Source organism: Amblyomma maculatum, chromosome 11 (assembly GCF_055883805.1).
Source record: "Amblyomma maculatum isolate TAMU_Amacu chromosome 11, ASM5588380v1, whole genome shotgun sequence".
NCBI classification, from domain to species: domain Eukaryota; kingdom Metazoa; phylum Arthropoda; class Arachnida; order Ixodida; family Ixodidae; genus Amblyomma; species Amblyomma maculatum.
In genome coordinates, this window is record NC_139354.1 from 412,471 (window position 1) to 426,796 (window position 14,326).

The following is a 14,326-nucleotide window of genomic DNA, read 5'->3' on the forward strand; positions in this document are numbered from 1 at the left end:
CCGCTGCGTCGTGTGGACAGAGGGAATTGAGAGATAACCGAAGTAACAAGGAATAAAGAAAAGACGTACGTCGCAACAACCGTCGTAAGCACGTAACGTTTAGTTTGGTGTGTTGGGTTTAACGTCCCAAAGTGACTTAGGCTACGAGGAATGTCGTAATGGAGGACTCCGAAGATTTAGATCACATGGGTTTAGCGGCGCAGTGGCGGGTGCAATGACGGCATGCACAACAGATACGGATACATCGGTGGCAAGTAGCCTCCGCCGAAAAGTGTCCTGATAGAAGTTACTTCGTAGCCCTTCCCTACAGCAGTGGTTAGAATGCTCGAATGCGGTGCCGGAGGGTTCGGGATGCAATAGCGGCCGCGGCCGCTGCTTTTCGATGGAGGCGAAGAGCAAGGCGCCCTTATGCTGAGCGGTGTAAGCGCGTGTTAAAGATCTCAGGCGGTCGAAATTACTCTGCAGCCCTTCACTACGGCACCTCTTCCTCTTTTTCCGTTTCCCTCTCACATCCCTCCCTTCCCTTACGGCGCGATTCAGGCATTCACGTAGGTGTGTGACAGAGAGTGCGCCTTCCTTTCCCTCTGAACCAATTTAGATTTTCCCATAGCCACAGCAGCCACCAAAATCTACTGGTGGCCCACGAACATCAGTTATCCGATGATTATGTTCACGTTAGCACTCTTGGTTTCACGAAATCTTATACGTCAAGGCGGAAGGCAAGCCATTTTTATGAGAAAATTTGACTAGGTCGTTATTGCGACTCGCACAGTCGACTGCGAACGGATCGTGTAGTAAGAGGACTGCAACAGCACCACTATATATTAGAAAAATCTTACCGCGATATAATACACCGTAGTGTTGTCGACATGACAGGCTCTGCAGTAGTGCAATGTAAACGTAAAACTTGACTCGCAATACTTGGTTGCCGCTCAGATATCAAATTTAAATGCAATTCTCGCGCCAATATTTCCTTTCGCCGTGTGGATCACTAGCTAGGGCACTTGGGAGCGGAGCACGATGACGTTCCGGTTAAGGCGGAAGTGTTTTGAATCAAGACAAACCCAATGCATCTGTATACAGTCCTATACTACGACATTCATTGTAGCCGATTTACCGATTTATAGTTGGCATTTAACGCCATGTCATACCATTCTTTATTAGTGCATCAGCTTGCTTTACGGAAGCTTTGAAATAAGCTATACAATCTGGCTCTTTTCATTAGAATCGATTCAGTGCAAATCTAAATGCTGTGATGGGTTCTCGTATTACGTGGCACGCCTGCTCGACCGAGTAGATTTTCTCAGCTTGGGAATGACCTTGAGGGAAGTACTTTTCACTTGTATGCTTTTGCAGGTGTACCAAGCTTACAAGGCGGGGCGCCGAACTTCTACATGTAAGTCTTTCGGCTCTAGGGGGCCAATTTGTTGAGACTAATTTCCTTTGCTTCTTGTTATTGTGAAACCCCACGGAATAATATGCGATGGAAAATTACCACTTAGCTGGGTATTTCGCACGTGAGCGTGAAAAAAATATTGACACAAAAGAGACGTGCTAACTACCCGGACCGATGCTGAGTCCAAGTGGTTTTCATGTGAAATCTTGAAACTGATTCGTGCCAACGTACGGCGGTAATTATGAGCAAAACACTTAGTTCCGTTTGAATTGATGCGTAATAAACTGTCACGTTCATATCGGTCCCCAGCAAACAGCAGGCTGTCTCGGGCATAACTTGACAAAGAAGAAACAGTGCCAGCATGCAGGTGCAGAAAAAAGGAAAACATGGGCGAGGTATTCATTACACATTTTGTCACACACCACGGAATACCTCAAAAATGCGTTGGGTGAGCATTTAATAGCATTCGCGGCAGTTTAAAACAAATAGAAGGTGTAAGAAAGAAACGTGTTTGCAAAGTTCCTTCAATATTTCTTTTATCTGAAGACTTTTCATAGCTTATGAGGACGTGCAAGATTTAACTTCAAATATTTTATCACGTGTCTCTTGTGGTTTACCCTCTATAACTTTATATTGATCCGTGTTTCCGATCCGCTTTTTTGGATGACAGTTCGACCTATTTGGAACGGATTGCTTCCCCGATGCTCGGTTTAACGCTTTTACATATCTTATAAGACCATTGGCGAAATGAATTCATCATAAAGCATCTGAGTTGTAAGCAGTATTTATCATACTCAGACAATATCGTCAGTGAGCTCGCCATACATCTGGTTATGTTTGGGGTGTCGTTACGTTGAAAACAACTGCCGTTTTATTCAGAAGGAATGCTTGCGTCAGTTTTATCGGAGCCTTGCAATACTCGGCGCTTAAGATAAGGAGTGTGATGGTCAAATAGAAGTAATGTAATTTAATGTTTCCACAATCTTTATACTCTTAAAAGACGCAACCTAGTTTGGCTTACACTGATGTGGAATTGAACGACGAAATGATGGGTGCTTGGGGCTCGTCAGCGCTGAGCAGCGTGTTGTCGAATATATTTGCACGTATTTATTTTGGTCGGAGCTTTCGCGATTAATTGAACATGCGGTCTACTTGTAATTCGACTTCAAGATGCTCACTTGAATTCAGAGCGGCGACACGCGGGTGAAACATATATGCTTTTGTGGCTGCGTGCAATAAGGTATCGCCAGGTAATTCATTTTAACGCGCGGGCAGCTAGTCATCGTCCTGAAATAACCATCGCAGATGACAGTAAGTGGAAAATAGAACATAGAACGCTTGCAACTGACTTGTGCTATAATCAGCAGCCAAAATGTGTATTACCTAAATGCATCCTAAGTATATATATAAATATATGAAATACATCTCACCACCCTTATTTAGCTCGCTTTCGGAGAATCAGCAAGTCTGCAGTTTTGAAGTGGAACCTTCACTACGCCATGTAAAGTCAAGGTCACCGTGTGGAACCGGAGCAGCTACTGCGCATGCGCCATAACCATGGCAACCAGCTGCGTCGCTCTAATGGCGATTTCCACTGGTCGATCGGCGCTGGGCGCCCGAGCCGACCTAAAGCGCTACAGAGCGAATCAGCCTTGGTCGACCAGCGGAACGTGTAGAGCGCGCGGCGGAAGTAAAACTGAGCCGGTTTCGAAAGTTGTAACCGCATCCCAGCGCCAAAATGTTTGCGGTTGATAAATAGCCAGGAGTGCGGCCCTCAACAACTTGCTTTCTCATTTTTTAACGCTGCAGACGTTTTTCGATAGACGTACTTCGACATATTCGCGCAACAAAACGGTGATACCCAGTGTCCTCTGCCGATGTCGCGGTCAAAAACAGCCAAAAGAAACCAGCAGCATCCGGAAGTGACCGCGACAGCGACTAGGACTTCCGGCGAGATCCGACTTCGGTCGGCGGATCGAGCTGGAGCGTCCCGAGCTGCCCCAAATGACCAGCGGAATACGCGTCACCTATCTTGGTCGACCAGTGGAATTCGAAATCGTCGTCCCGGAGCAACGTGTCCCGGGAAAACAGGGAGGAGGAGGAAGGTAGCGATATCACAGCAGATGCGCGCGCCGGCGCAGAGAGGAGAAGGGTAGCTCCCGCATTGAGCATGCTCGCACCACCACGAAGAGATGACCAAGTGGAGAAGGAAAACTTCTGCCGGCATGGCTTGCTCAGAGCATGAAAGTGGATTCTGCCTAGGTTGCCTATGAACTTGGATGCGTTGAACGGAACGCTGGCTGTGTTCGATGCAACGCTTGGTCGCCCGCAGCCAAAACTTCCACATTCGTTAAAGATCCCCAGGTGGTCGAAATTACTCCGCAGCCCTCCACTACTGCTCCCTTTTCTCTCTATTCACTTTCACTCCCACCTTCATCCCTTCCCTTACGGCGCGGTTCAGGTGTCCACAGAGCAAGTGTGACAGATACTGCGCCTTTCCCTTCCTATGAACCAACCAACCAACCAACCAACCAACCAACCAACCAACCAACCAACCAACCAACCAACCAACCAACCAACCAACCAACCAACCAACCAACCAACCAACCAACCAACCAACCAACCAACCAACCAACCAACCAACCAACCAACCAACCAACCATCAGTTCAGGAACGTTGAACCCTCTAATTTTTTTTTTTCATTTTTAGAACATGGCCTCCTCCTCTACCATTGAGGACACTTAAATAAAGAACGTTTGCTGCGTAGTTACTCACAAGGCAACAGCGAATATTGCATAAATTTTTTTTTAATGTTGCTCAATGACATGCAGCTTTAAACAAGGAAAGTGAATGAAGGCCCCTTCCGCTTACAAAACAGGTACAATTCTTTCAAATAACTGATGTACTGGCTTATTTACGGAAGCGAGGAAAGCTCATAGCATCGGTACAAATAACAGTGCTTGTTTTCTCACAGTAATGCGTACCGGCCTGTGATCGAGGTGTGTTTTTAGTCTTGTTTCATGTTAGCTTGTTCCGTAGATTTGTAGTCTTCGGCGAGCTTAGATAGGTGGCGGTGGGCAGGTGCCGAGGGCAGGGTAGGAAATCTATTTCTCCGTATTTAGCCGACACAAGTCCGGATGGTTGTAACGAGAGCGAAATAATGCACATGTGAAGGTGGCTGCCACGAAACAGTGCGGAGTATCTAAAGCGTAGGGAGGAGTCTATGGCTAGTGCGAAAGGATGCGGTGGGGCACGCTGTGACCAGCTTGGCTAAAGCGAAGCACACGTTAGCTGTCATTGCTGTAAAAAGGTTTTGGAAAGATGTTTACTTGAGAACGTCATTGCAGTGCTGAACAATTGTGCAGATAAGCTTCTGCTTGACACGGAAAGAAAAGAAAAAGAGCGCATGCGCGCGAGAAATTATATTTGGCACAATCGTGTCAAACATTCGCAACCATGTAGTGATAATTTTGCGCCTAGTGTCCTTAATTCCCTCTCTTAATTTTAACACTAACGAGATTGCAGGAGGGCATATTTTGAAACAAAAAAAGAACAACAGAAGGGGAAGCTGTTCAAGCGGTTATACAGGGTAAAAATACGTCATGTATTCAGTTGGCGATCATTCTCTTTCACAGCATAAAAAATGGATTTAAAATGAACAAAAAGAAAGAACAACCAAGATTTATACACTGGTGTAACGGTAACAGTGAGGTGAGCCGTAGCTGGAAAAATAATGCTCTCGTTTAGTTGATGACTGAGTTGTAAACTTAGTTCGACAAATAAAGGCGCGTCAGAGAAATGAACATAAGTGGGATAAGGTAAAACACGTGCTCTACTCTGCACTCCGATATGATTATTTGATAATTTATATAGAGTAGTAGACTACGCACACGCTGTCTCATTTTCAGGTGATTGTAGCTTTCTTGTAATTAAACAGCATAGTATTTACGACGGATCAGGGCGAAGCTATGGCGTTTTGTGCCACCTTGACATTGCAGGTTCCGCCTTTCACACGTGGGCCTCTGCGCTGCTGTCATCCTTCTTGCAACCTTCGCTCTGCTGCTGGTGACCGCCATCTTGTTTCCGCTGCTCCTCAGCTCACCACGTGAGCCAGTATTTGCATAAAGATCTGGAATCAGAAAAGAGATGCTTTTACATATGCTCCAGCATTTCATTAACGGATAATTGCTAGTGACACGTACAATAGCATCCTATTATTTTCTGAAATGCGTAAAACGGAAACTTGGACGAGTTGATACGGAATAATTTTGCTCACAGCCTACACGAACGGGACGAAGGGCTAAGGTTGGACACAAATCAGCGCTGTTTTATGTGCAACCTTATTACTTAGTCCCATCCGTTTTCGCTGTGAGTAAATAATGCATCTTTTCCACTATGATGAGTTCTACTCAATGACAATGGCGCTTCTATTGCTAGTGCTATTGACTGCTTCCAGGAGTTCTAATAAGTTAGAAATTATTCGTTATTAATTGACATTCTCCACTGATCGCTGCTGCTAGTGAAATAGACTATAGTCTATTGCGTTACACAGGTCATGACAGAATTATGTCCATTACGCTACATACTTCCCCAACTTACGTCAGGTATATTTTTTCAACTGCTCACCGGTAATAACTCTAAAATATGACGCACAAATATGACGCCTCCTAAGGGCGTCGCGAGCTTTTTGGTCGCTTATGCCCTTCATAACAAAAAAAAAAAAAAAAAAACGGCGCTGCCTGAGCAATCGCATTGGTCTAAAATCAACTCTATTTGTGAGAAATTTGTTAAATGGTGATTCTCGGCTGGTATCCATTTACAGACGCGCAAGTTCGAGTGCGACCCAGGAGGCTAACCGGTGCGTGAAATTTCTTATTTTTTCGTCTGGTGCAGGCTTTTGTACGACATTGCATTCCTGCACGCATAAGCAAACTACTGAAGAACGTATTTCTCATCCTGATTGTGATTGTGCCCTGAGGTAGTGTAATTATTAGTGTGAACTTTTGTCATTCTATCATATTTCACCGGGAATCTGTATCTTGTTCTCATATATCAATGACGTCAGTCTATGTGGTGAAGTCCGACGCAGGGGAAGAAAGATACGGTGCATACCCAATTTCTGAATAGGACGATAGCAGTATTTTATCTTCAAAGCTAGTATAACAGAAGACAGCAATACACGAATACACGCCTGTACACATGCTAGCCGAAACATTAGTGGATGGTTCACTTATTACTGACTCAATACCGCTATTTTACTTCATGATTTCATCGCTCGAAGCTCCTTAGCGTTAATTTAGAGGTTAACATGGTTTGAAATAAAGGTTTTTGATATTACGTTGTTGAAGGGACACTTCCTTGTTAGACTGTTTCACGGTTGTGCTTTTTCATTGACTGTTCAGTTTCCAAACAGCCTACAGGTTCTCCATTCATTGCCGACAAGTACTTGTCGCGGAAAAAGAATAGGCTGCACCACCTTGTAATTCCACGCAGAACATTGCTTCGACACCTTCCTGTTGCCTAGAAAGCATTGCTTAAAATAAATGTAGAGGTTAGGTGACGCTCAAGCTTAAACTTTAAAGGTATAACGCGGAAGCTTAACATGGGTGCCGTGTTAGAATGCTCCCTTTGGTCTTCCTTGTGCCCATACATCCGCTTTGTTACTTGTTTAACCACAAAACATTTAATGTGCACATATGTTCTTTCGCACATAGTGATTAGCACATAGATGCATGTCATCACACTATAAGATAGACCCCTGGCATAGATTTAAAGCTCCGCTTTAGCAAATTCGTTCCTCCGACTAAAGATGTTTCTCTGGATCATAAGTTTCGGTGCTTACATTATTTCATTATTTTTTCAGCAAATTGCATTCTCAGATTTCAGCAATTTGTGCACTTTTGTTTCCAGTTCTTGATTATTTAGAATTTTCTATACTGTTTGTAGTTTGCATTGTATTATATATTATCGTTAGTATTATAAGTTGTTCTCTGCACGCCTGTATATTCTTTTCTTATAACTGCCTAGTATGTTACCCGCGAATTTTATTCATTTTGTCATAGGAGGTCACCCGGACAGTATTGACTTCGGGACCTCCTTCTGTAATACTGATAACCATGTACATTTAGCTAACAATGAAAATAAATGTGATGATGATGATGATGGTGACGTGCTTGCTTGGCCTAGGGGTAGTCTGTGTTGTCACTCATGATACTGGAGGCCAGAATTGTGATCTCACCCTCCAATTACAAAGGCAAAGCCCAAGCTGGCATCACATGCCATCTCGACCATGTCACGTGGTATCATGACGTCGTACAACGCGACGACCAATCAGTGCATGAACATGTCTCCTGCCACCTGCCAGATTCATGCCTGTGATTTTTCGTTCGCAACATCGACGTCAACAATGCAGACTCCGTAGCTTCCGGCAAAGGAGGCATTTTACACAGTCGCGTTAAACAAGCTAAAGTATACAGAAAAATGTAATATCTCTAACTCAACTGGTGAGGGGATTAGTCGACAGAATTAATTTCTCCTCTCTGTTGCTCTCCTTTGGGATCATCAATAACGTACGTCTACTTTGATTTCCTCTTAATCAGTGATCCAGGGTGCCCTTCTCGGCGGAGGGAAGTGGTGCGTTCGAATCCCACCACTAGACACCACCGGTAAAATGGGTACTAGAGTCCGCCGGCCTGGCGCATGGCTTTCCTATTGAGTATGCGCCTGGGAGAAGCTGCGTAAACCCCGGAAACCCAAATCCCAATTTCCAGCTGCCTTAAAACTTGAAAGTTGGCTTTCCTTCCTCTCAGGTCTCACAGTGAACCTTGGAATCAGCAGGAGCTTAAGCAGCAGTTCGGATAAAAAAGAAACAAACCGTGAGCGTGACCGCGACAGTGGTGGATATCGCCCGCGGGGCGTCTTTTTTTTTTGGCCACATATGGACTTCTATCGCATGTGGCGGATTTAAAGTTGTCTAAAGGCGGAAATAATCACTGGTACGTCATCGCAGGTTTGGTCGATGGATCTTTTCCCAATAATTTTACCCCAGAGAAGCCGATGACTTGGCTTGAGAAGTCTTGTACTCATTGCAAAACCGATTAGTACCCGGACCATGGTTCAAACCTGATACCTTTCGAATGCGAGGTAGGTGTTTTAACACAAGGCCGCCGCTTCGGTTGATACGCAGTCAGAAGCTACATATTATATGGAAGATCAAATCACATAGACAATAGATGGCAATTGTGGGGAACGATCTCCCATCGTCCCCTTTAAAGTCCGCTTTTCCCCGCGGTAGTTACTCTAGCTATCGCGGAATGGCGCCAACATTGGTGGGTAACATTAACTATCGAGAGATGGCGCCAGCGTCACGGCAGCACATGCGCCACCCCTGATCTTGTCACCGCGCACGCGGACAAAGCCAACTCTCTTCGGTATCGGGAACTGGACGCGAGCGGACGTCTACTCGCGGCACTCCGCAGTCGCCATAGAGGTGAAGCCTCGCGGGACTTTTCCCGCTTGCCCGTCTTGTCCGGCCTCGGAGTTTATCCCCTGCCCTAGCGTGGGCGAACATTTGCCCGTAGCCCTGCTGATGAGTCAGACGACCTGCATTCATTAGCGTGCATTATTGCTAACTGGCGTTGTTGTTATTGCAGCAATAAATGCCTGTTTGTTGTCAGCACGTGTCGTTCCTTTGTTCCCAAGAGCACGGCCCGCAGTGGTCGGCGTGCGCTCGGTAGCGCACGCGATTACTGGGTGGGGTCGGCGGTTTGGACTGTCAGCCGCGACTAAGCGGGGAAAACGTATTTACCCCCCTATTACAACCAGACACAATATAAATCCCACTTTCAACTAACCGTACGAGGATGCCTGTGCGTAGTAGGGACGAGTGGCTGACTCGGGATGCAAGGATCCCGGGTTCGAACAGCCATATAGTAGGCAAAATACAACAGGGTCATAGAAGTCTGCTAGGACAGTTGTTACAGAGGCTCGAACTCCAGCATCATTGTCCCGTCAAGGGAGGAATCATGTTTAATGCGCATGATGTTTAGCCCTCTTCTGGTGCAAAATCCGGGAGAGCAAGAAACAGAACAAAAAGGAGCAGGTATGCACGAAGGAGGTTTCTTTAATTTCAAAATGCGCTAATCAATCTGCATCGAGTTAATGGATAAATCTTATCGCGCCGCAAGCAGTAAGGCATTCTGGGTGGAGTCTACAGTCCAGGACACCACTGGAGAGGGCTGCTTGTCTTGGGTGCTGTAGCGAAGAGTTTGTTTTGATGATACATTTGGCGAATGGTTAGACTTAACCCCACTGATGACTCATATTGTCGTCCGGCTATCCTGTGTCCAGCGTATGCACGGGCTTCGCCTTCGTTCGTAGCCATTTGGTGGGTCGTGTGCTCATCTAGGATTATGTGACCGTCACCCTCCTGTCACTCGAATATTTTCTTTTCATACAACTTCTGCTTATGTGGGATGTGCGGACATAGGCGTATAGCCGCTTCAAAGGATGAAATGATGAACTCAGCGTGGAGCTGACTATACCGCAATCATGCTCCTGGTTACACACCGACAGTATACGCTTAGGGCGGTACGCGCTAAGGGACTTAAAGACAATTCTTGAATGTGTCGCTGTATTTCATGGGGGACATGTAAGCTCCGTTTTTAATGGTATAAATCAATAGCGTAGGCTTCCAGTCCCCATATAAAGCCACTCTTAAACCAAGCCGTATGAGCGTGCCTCTATGGCCTGGTGCTAAAGAGAATGCAAGGTTCCTGGGAGATTGATTCTGATATCACCCTCTAAAATGGAAGAAGAGGCCGGAGTTGGCAGCTCCTGCCAAACGTAATGTCATTCAAGCCTACGTTCAGTCAGTGCTCGGCCGTGTCAGCTGCCAGCTACCGCCTGCCAGAGCCATGCTTGCGATTTTTTGCTCATAACGCCAACGCTGGCGGACGACCGCCGACGAAGGATTTTCGGTGAACGCGGCCTTTCACACTATCGTGTTAAAACGTTTACTTCGTAATTCTAAATGTGTTAAAGTCACAGAGAGGAGTAGGTTCTCTTCCTTGATTCTTCACATTTTATTCATGGCACAACCTAGAAACAGTATTCGCTGTGCTGCACCCAAAGAGAGGAGGAAGAGGAGGAAGCTTTTATTATGACACTGAAATGATTTGGCAAAAGGAAGTAGGGGTGGTTATGGCGCTGGATGGCAGACCTTATTCTGGAACGCCATTTGGCTGCCGCCGCTGCCCAAGCTCTCTGGACCAGGGCCCGCGGAGCCTCCAAGTCCGAGCAGGACAGGGCCGCCTCCCAGCCCTCCCTAGATGGCTGTCTTATAACTCCTATATTTGTGTTTTGCTGACAGGTCCACATCATATGGTATAGGTCAGCATACTGCACGCAGGATTTGCACCTACCCGTGTATGTCGTGTCTACGTGTTTTAGTTTTGGTTTGTGGGGTTTAGTGTCCCAAAGCGACTCGGGCTATGAGAGACGCCGTATTGGAGGGCTCCGGAAATTTTCACCACCTGGGGTTCTTTAACGTGCACTGACATCGCACAGCACACGGGCGCCTTGCTTTTCGCCTTCGTCGAAAAGCGGCCGCCGAGGCCGGAATTCGATTCCGCATCCTTGGGAACAGCAGTCGAGCGCCCTCACCACTGCGCCACCCCGGCGGGCTAGGTGTTCTAGTATGGCGGGATTTAGAAAATACCCGGTTTGGAGCCGTCTAAGGTGGCACTCCTCAGATCTGTCGAGACCCGTGCGGGTACCGGGATTGCCCTCCTACAGAGGCGTAAATGATTTGTTATCTCCGCATAAGTCATGAGTGGGATTGACATGGCTGCCGTGGTAGAACCGCAGAATTGAGCGGAACCAGAGTGCATGTTGCATTTGTTCTTATGAGCCCTATTAATGGAGAGTGGGTTAATAGGCCTAGCAATGCTGGGCGTGTAGACCACTCCGTGAACGAAAGCAGCTCTGACTAAAGAGGCACAAAGGAAAGTGTAGCAGAGTGCAGCATAAAGTTAGTGGAGAGCGTGTGATTCCGAGTTAGGATATCTCAATGCAGTTCTCATTGAAAGGAACATTCATTCAAGGCACTTTAGGCCGGATAAATTGCACGGATACTGAAAATTTCTTTGTCTTGCACTTGCCGTAGTCGGATTAACAATGATAACATGCGGGCTGGTTGTCCTTAATTCCGCGCTTTAAGCAAAAATATGGGAACTTATGCATATTACGCATACCATACGGGGTTCTTTGCGCCGAAAAGCCGTCGCAGTACCGTAGTTTGGGAAGGAGATTTCCAAGCTGAGCGAAAAAGCTGCCAGTGCAATTATTTGGTTGGCGCCGAAGGCAGGCAAGCGCAGGCAACCGGAACTTAGTACCTGAAACGTCTTTGCAAACACGAAAGGTGCCTCCCCAAGGACGAGTCGAAAAGCATGCGGACGAATTGCATGTAGTGTAAACGATATATGTAGCATTGGTTGATCCATTGGGAGATTAATAGTGTGACTGATTGAATGATTGATTAGTGAGCAGTGATCGGTTAATAGTGCGTGAAGCCAGCATGATGCAGACGAATTATCTCGTGCGTGTGCCGCAGAGTTTGAACACGTGTGATGGAACCTGTGGCTTGTAATAGTGCGGCAGCGTTGTGTGATATTGCACCGTATGCGTGTAATATCGTGGGGATTTCATACGCTGGGCGACCAGGGAGGCTTCGTAACACTGATGTCGAGAAGCCGGAGAAGAATGCTCGATACGATGTAGCTGGACGGGTTAAGCGAGTTTGGATTGAGGTACGAGCATTAGAAGCGAGTCAATGATTGCGCACGCTGTCGCGTCTAGCCTTACGGTGAAGCTTAGGCATCCTCTTAATCTTTTAAGGCCCACAAAATGCTTCCCTTCTCGTCATTCCGTAAGTGTTCTTCCACTCACTGCCAGTTCCAATATTTGATTAAATGATTATTTCCTTGAATGCTCGATTGATGGATGGATATATGTATTGAATGATTAATTGCAATTTTCTTTTTAGCACGAGATAGCCCGGAAGACGAGTCCATGGACGCAACGCAAAGATCAGCCACAACTGCCACTTTCAACAGCATTCCGCCTGAGTGCACTGAGAAGCCCTGCTTACCAGAAGGTAAGCGGGTGGAAAATCTATCTGCGAGAAGAAAGCCGGTTCCTGTGGAGGAACATATCTTACGTGGATTCCTCCTACGTTATTCCTTCCACTGAGTGCGCTGAAAGCGTGAAGATATCATAGATGTGATGTATCTAGGATTTGTTGGGAAGCTCCTGACGGAAATGACGCCTCATTCCTATGTATATTTCGTGAAACAAGCATAGGGCGCTTGCGGTGTCGGAGATAGGGAAACAGGAATGTCATGCGTTCCGAGCAAGCAGATTTGTCACCGGCCTCTGTTGCCGCTATTTTGGAGGAATGAGTCGTCAAAGTGTAGTTGGAATGGTGCTGTACTTAAATAGAGCACAATAGATTTCAAGATTTGCGGGTTTGGTCTCCCGTCCGTCCAACCCAGTGCTGCTACAATCAACGTGCTTATATCTGTTATATGTGATTATATTATGACTTGCTATGACTGACCGTGACTTCTACGAGTTGCATGACTGTGACCCTGACTAACGTCAAATATAATTAATCCTAATTAAACCTATGGTAAGCACAGATGTCTTAAAGGCTCAAAACATTGTTGCGTAATTGCGCCTTTCTGGCTCGAATCGAGGCTTAGATAGGTTCAAATGGGAAGCTGAAATCCGAGAGTGCTTTGCTATCTGAACACACAATGGCCGTAATAAGAACTTGCTAAGCCTAATTAGGCTTAGTTACGCCTATTTAGTGCAAAAGCGCCTCTAGATTTCGCACGAGAAATTTGGGCTTTGCTAACCTTAAGCCGTTGTCATTTTTCGTGCGGTAATTACCGGCACTAATGTGTAAGTCTGAATGTCCTTCGCAGCGGAAGCATTACACTTCATGTCTGCATGACAGCCGGCGGCATCGGCTGCTATATTTGCATACAAATTATGAGCATGACTATGGCAGGTGACATCACCGGGTACTAATTGGTCGACTGTTTCATGACTCAACACTTTACTAGTAGAGTTATAGAAGGTAATTAGTTTGTAAAAACTTTGGGCATAATCATGAGTAACTATTCCTTGTCGTTATAGAATTTAGTAGGGCTGCATTTCACAATGTTGCTTAATGTTTTCGCATTGTCACCCCAGTTCTCCCTTAATCTTGATTCCTAGCTCAAACTCTTAGCGGTCGCGTGATCTTTCAAATAGAGTACGTGGAGGTTTTAAATACTTTTTCATACTTACCAGTGCAGTCATGTTGAAAAAAAAAAGCAGCTGACGTTAAAACATGAAACGTTTGAGTCCATCAAGTGGCCGGCTATGCCAACTACCACCTTCCAGTGCCATGCTAGTGACTTTTCCCTTACAACGCCGACGCCAAAGTTTTTTTGAAGAACGGAGCCTGCCGCGCTATCGCAATTAATGTCGAACATACCCAGTGGGCAGGAGGAACGCAAATAGAAAAAGTATGCAGCCGCAGACATTTCAACTCGTTTTAGCATAGTTCTGTTGTTGAAGAATCCGCTCTTCAGCAAATTTGCCATTTTGAGCGCCACAAATGTCGGCATACCGAGCGAAAGGGTTGGAGCTACCTCTTGCAGCTGATAGTGAGCAGGTCAGATGGCCAGGAACTGATTGTTTGGAGGATGGTGTGCTACCTCACTAGGCTACACGACACAGCTATAATGACAGAAGCTGCCAGCTCTGGCGGTTCTTTTGAGATGTGAAAGGCCACCCGACATAGGCATAACTCCAGAATTTAACCAAACCGTACTAACGTGCCTTCGTGACCCAAAAATTTGCGCGTCGGACACGGGAGGT

General features: G+C 46.1%; 1 protein-coding gene across 1 annotated transcript in view; it reads left to right on the plus strand.

The window, feature by feature from the left end:
- Positions 1-3,566: 3,566 nt before the first annotated feature.
- LOC146172635 (uncharacterized) overlaps positions 3,567-14,326 on the plus strand; it is a 92,905-nt gene continuing 82,145 nt past the window's right edge. The window contains exons 1-4 of the mRNA XM_084584316.1: positions 3,567-3,619; positions 5,395-5,501; positions 6,219-6,254; positions 12,441-12,551. Coding sequence (XP_084440442.1) covers positions 3,567-3,619; positions 5,395-5,501; positions 6,219-6,254; positions 12,441-12,551 — 307 coding nt within the window. The remainder of the gene's footprint in view (positions 3,620-5,394; positions 5,502-6,218; positions 6,255-12,440; positions 12,552-14,326) is intronic.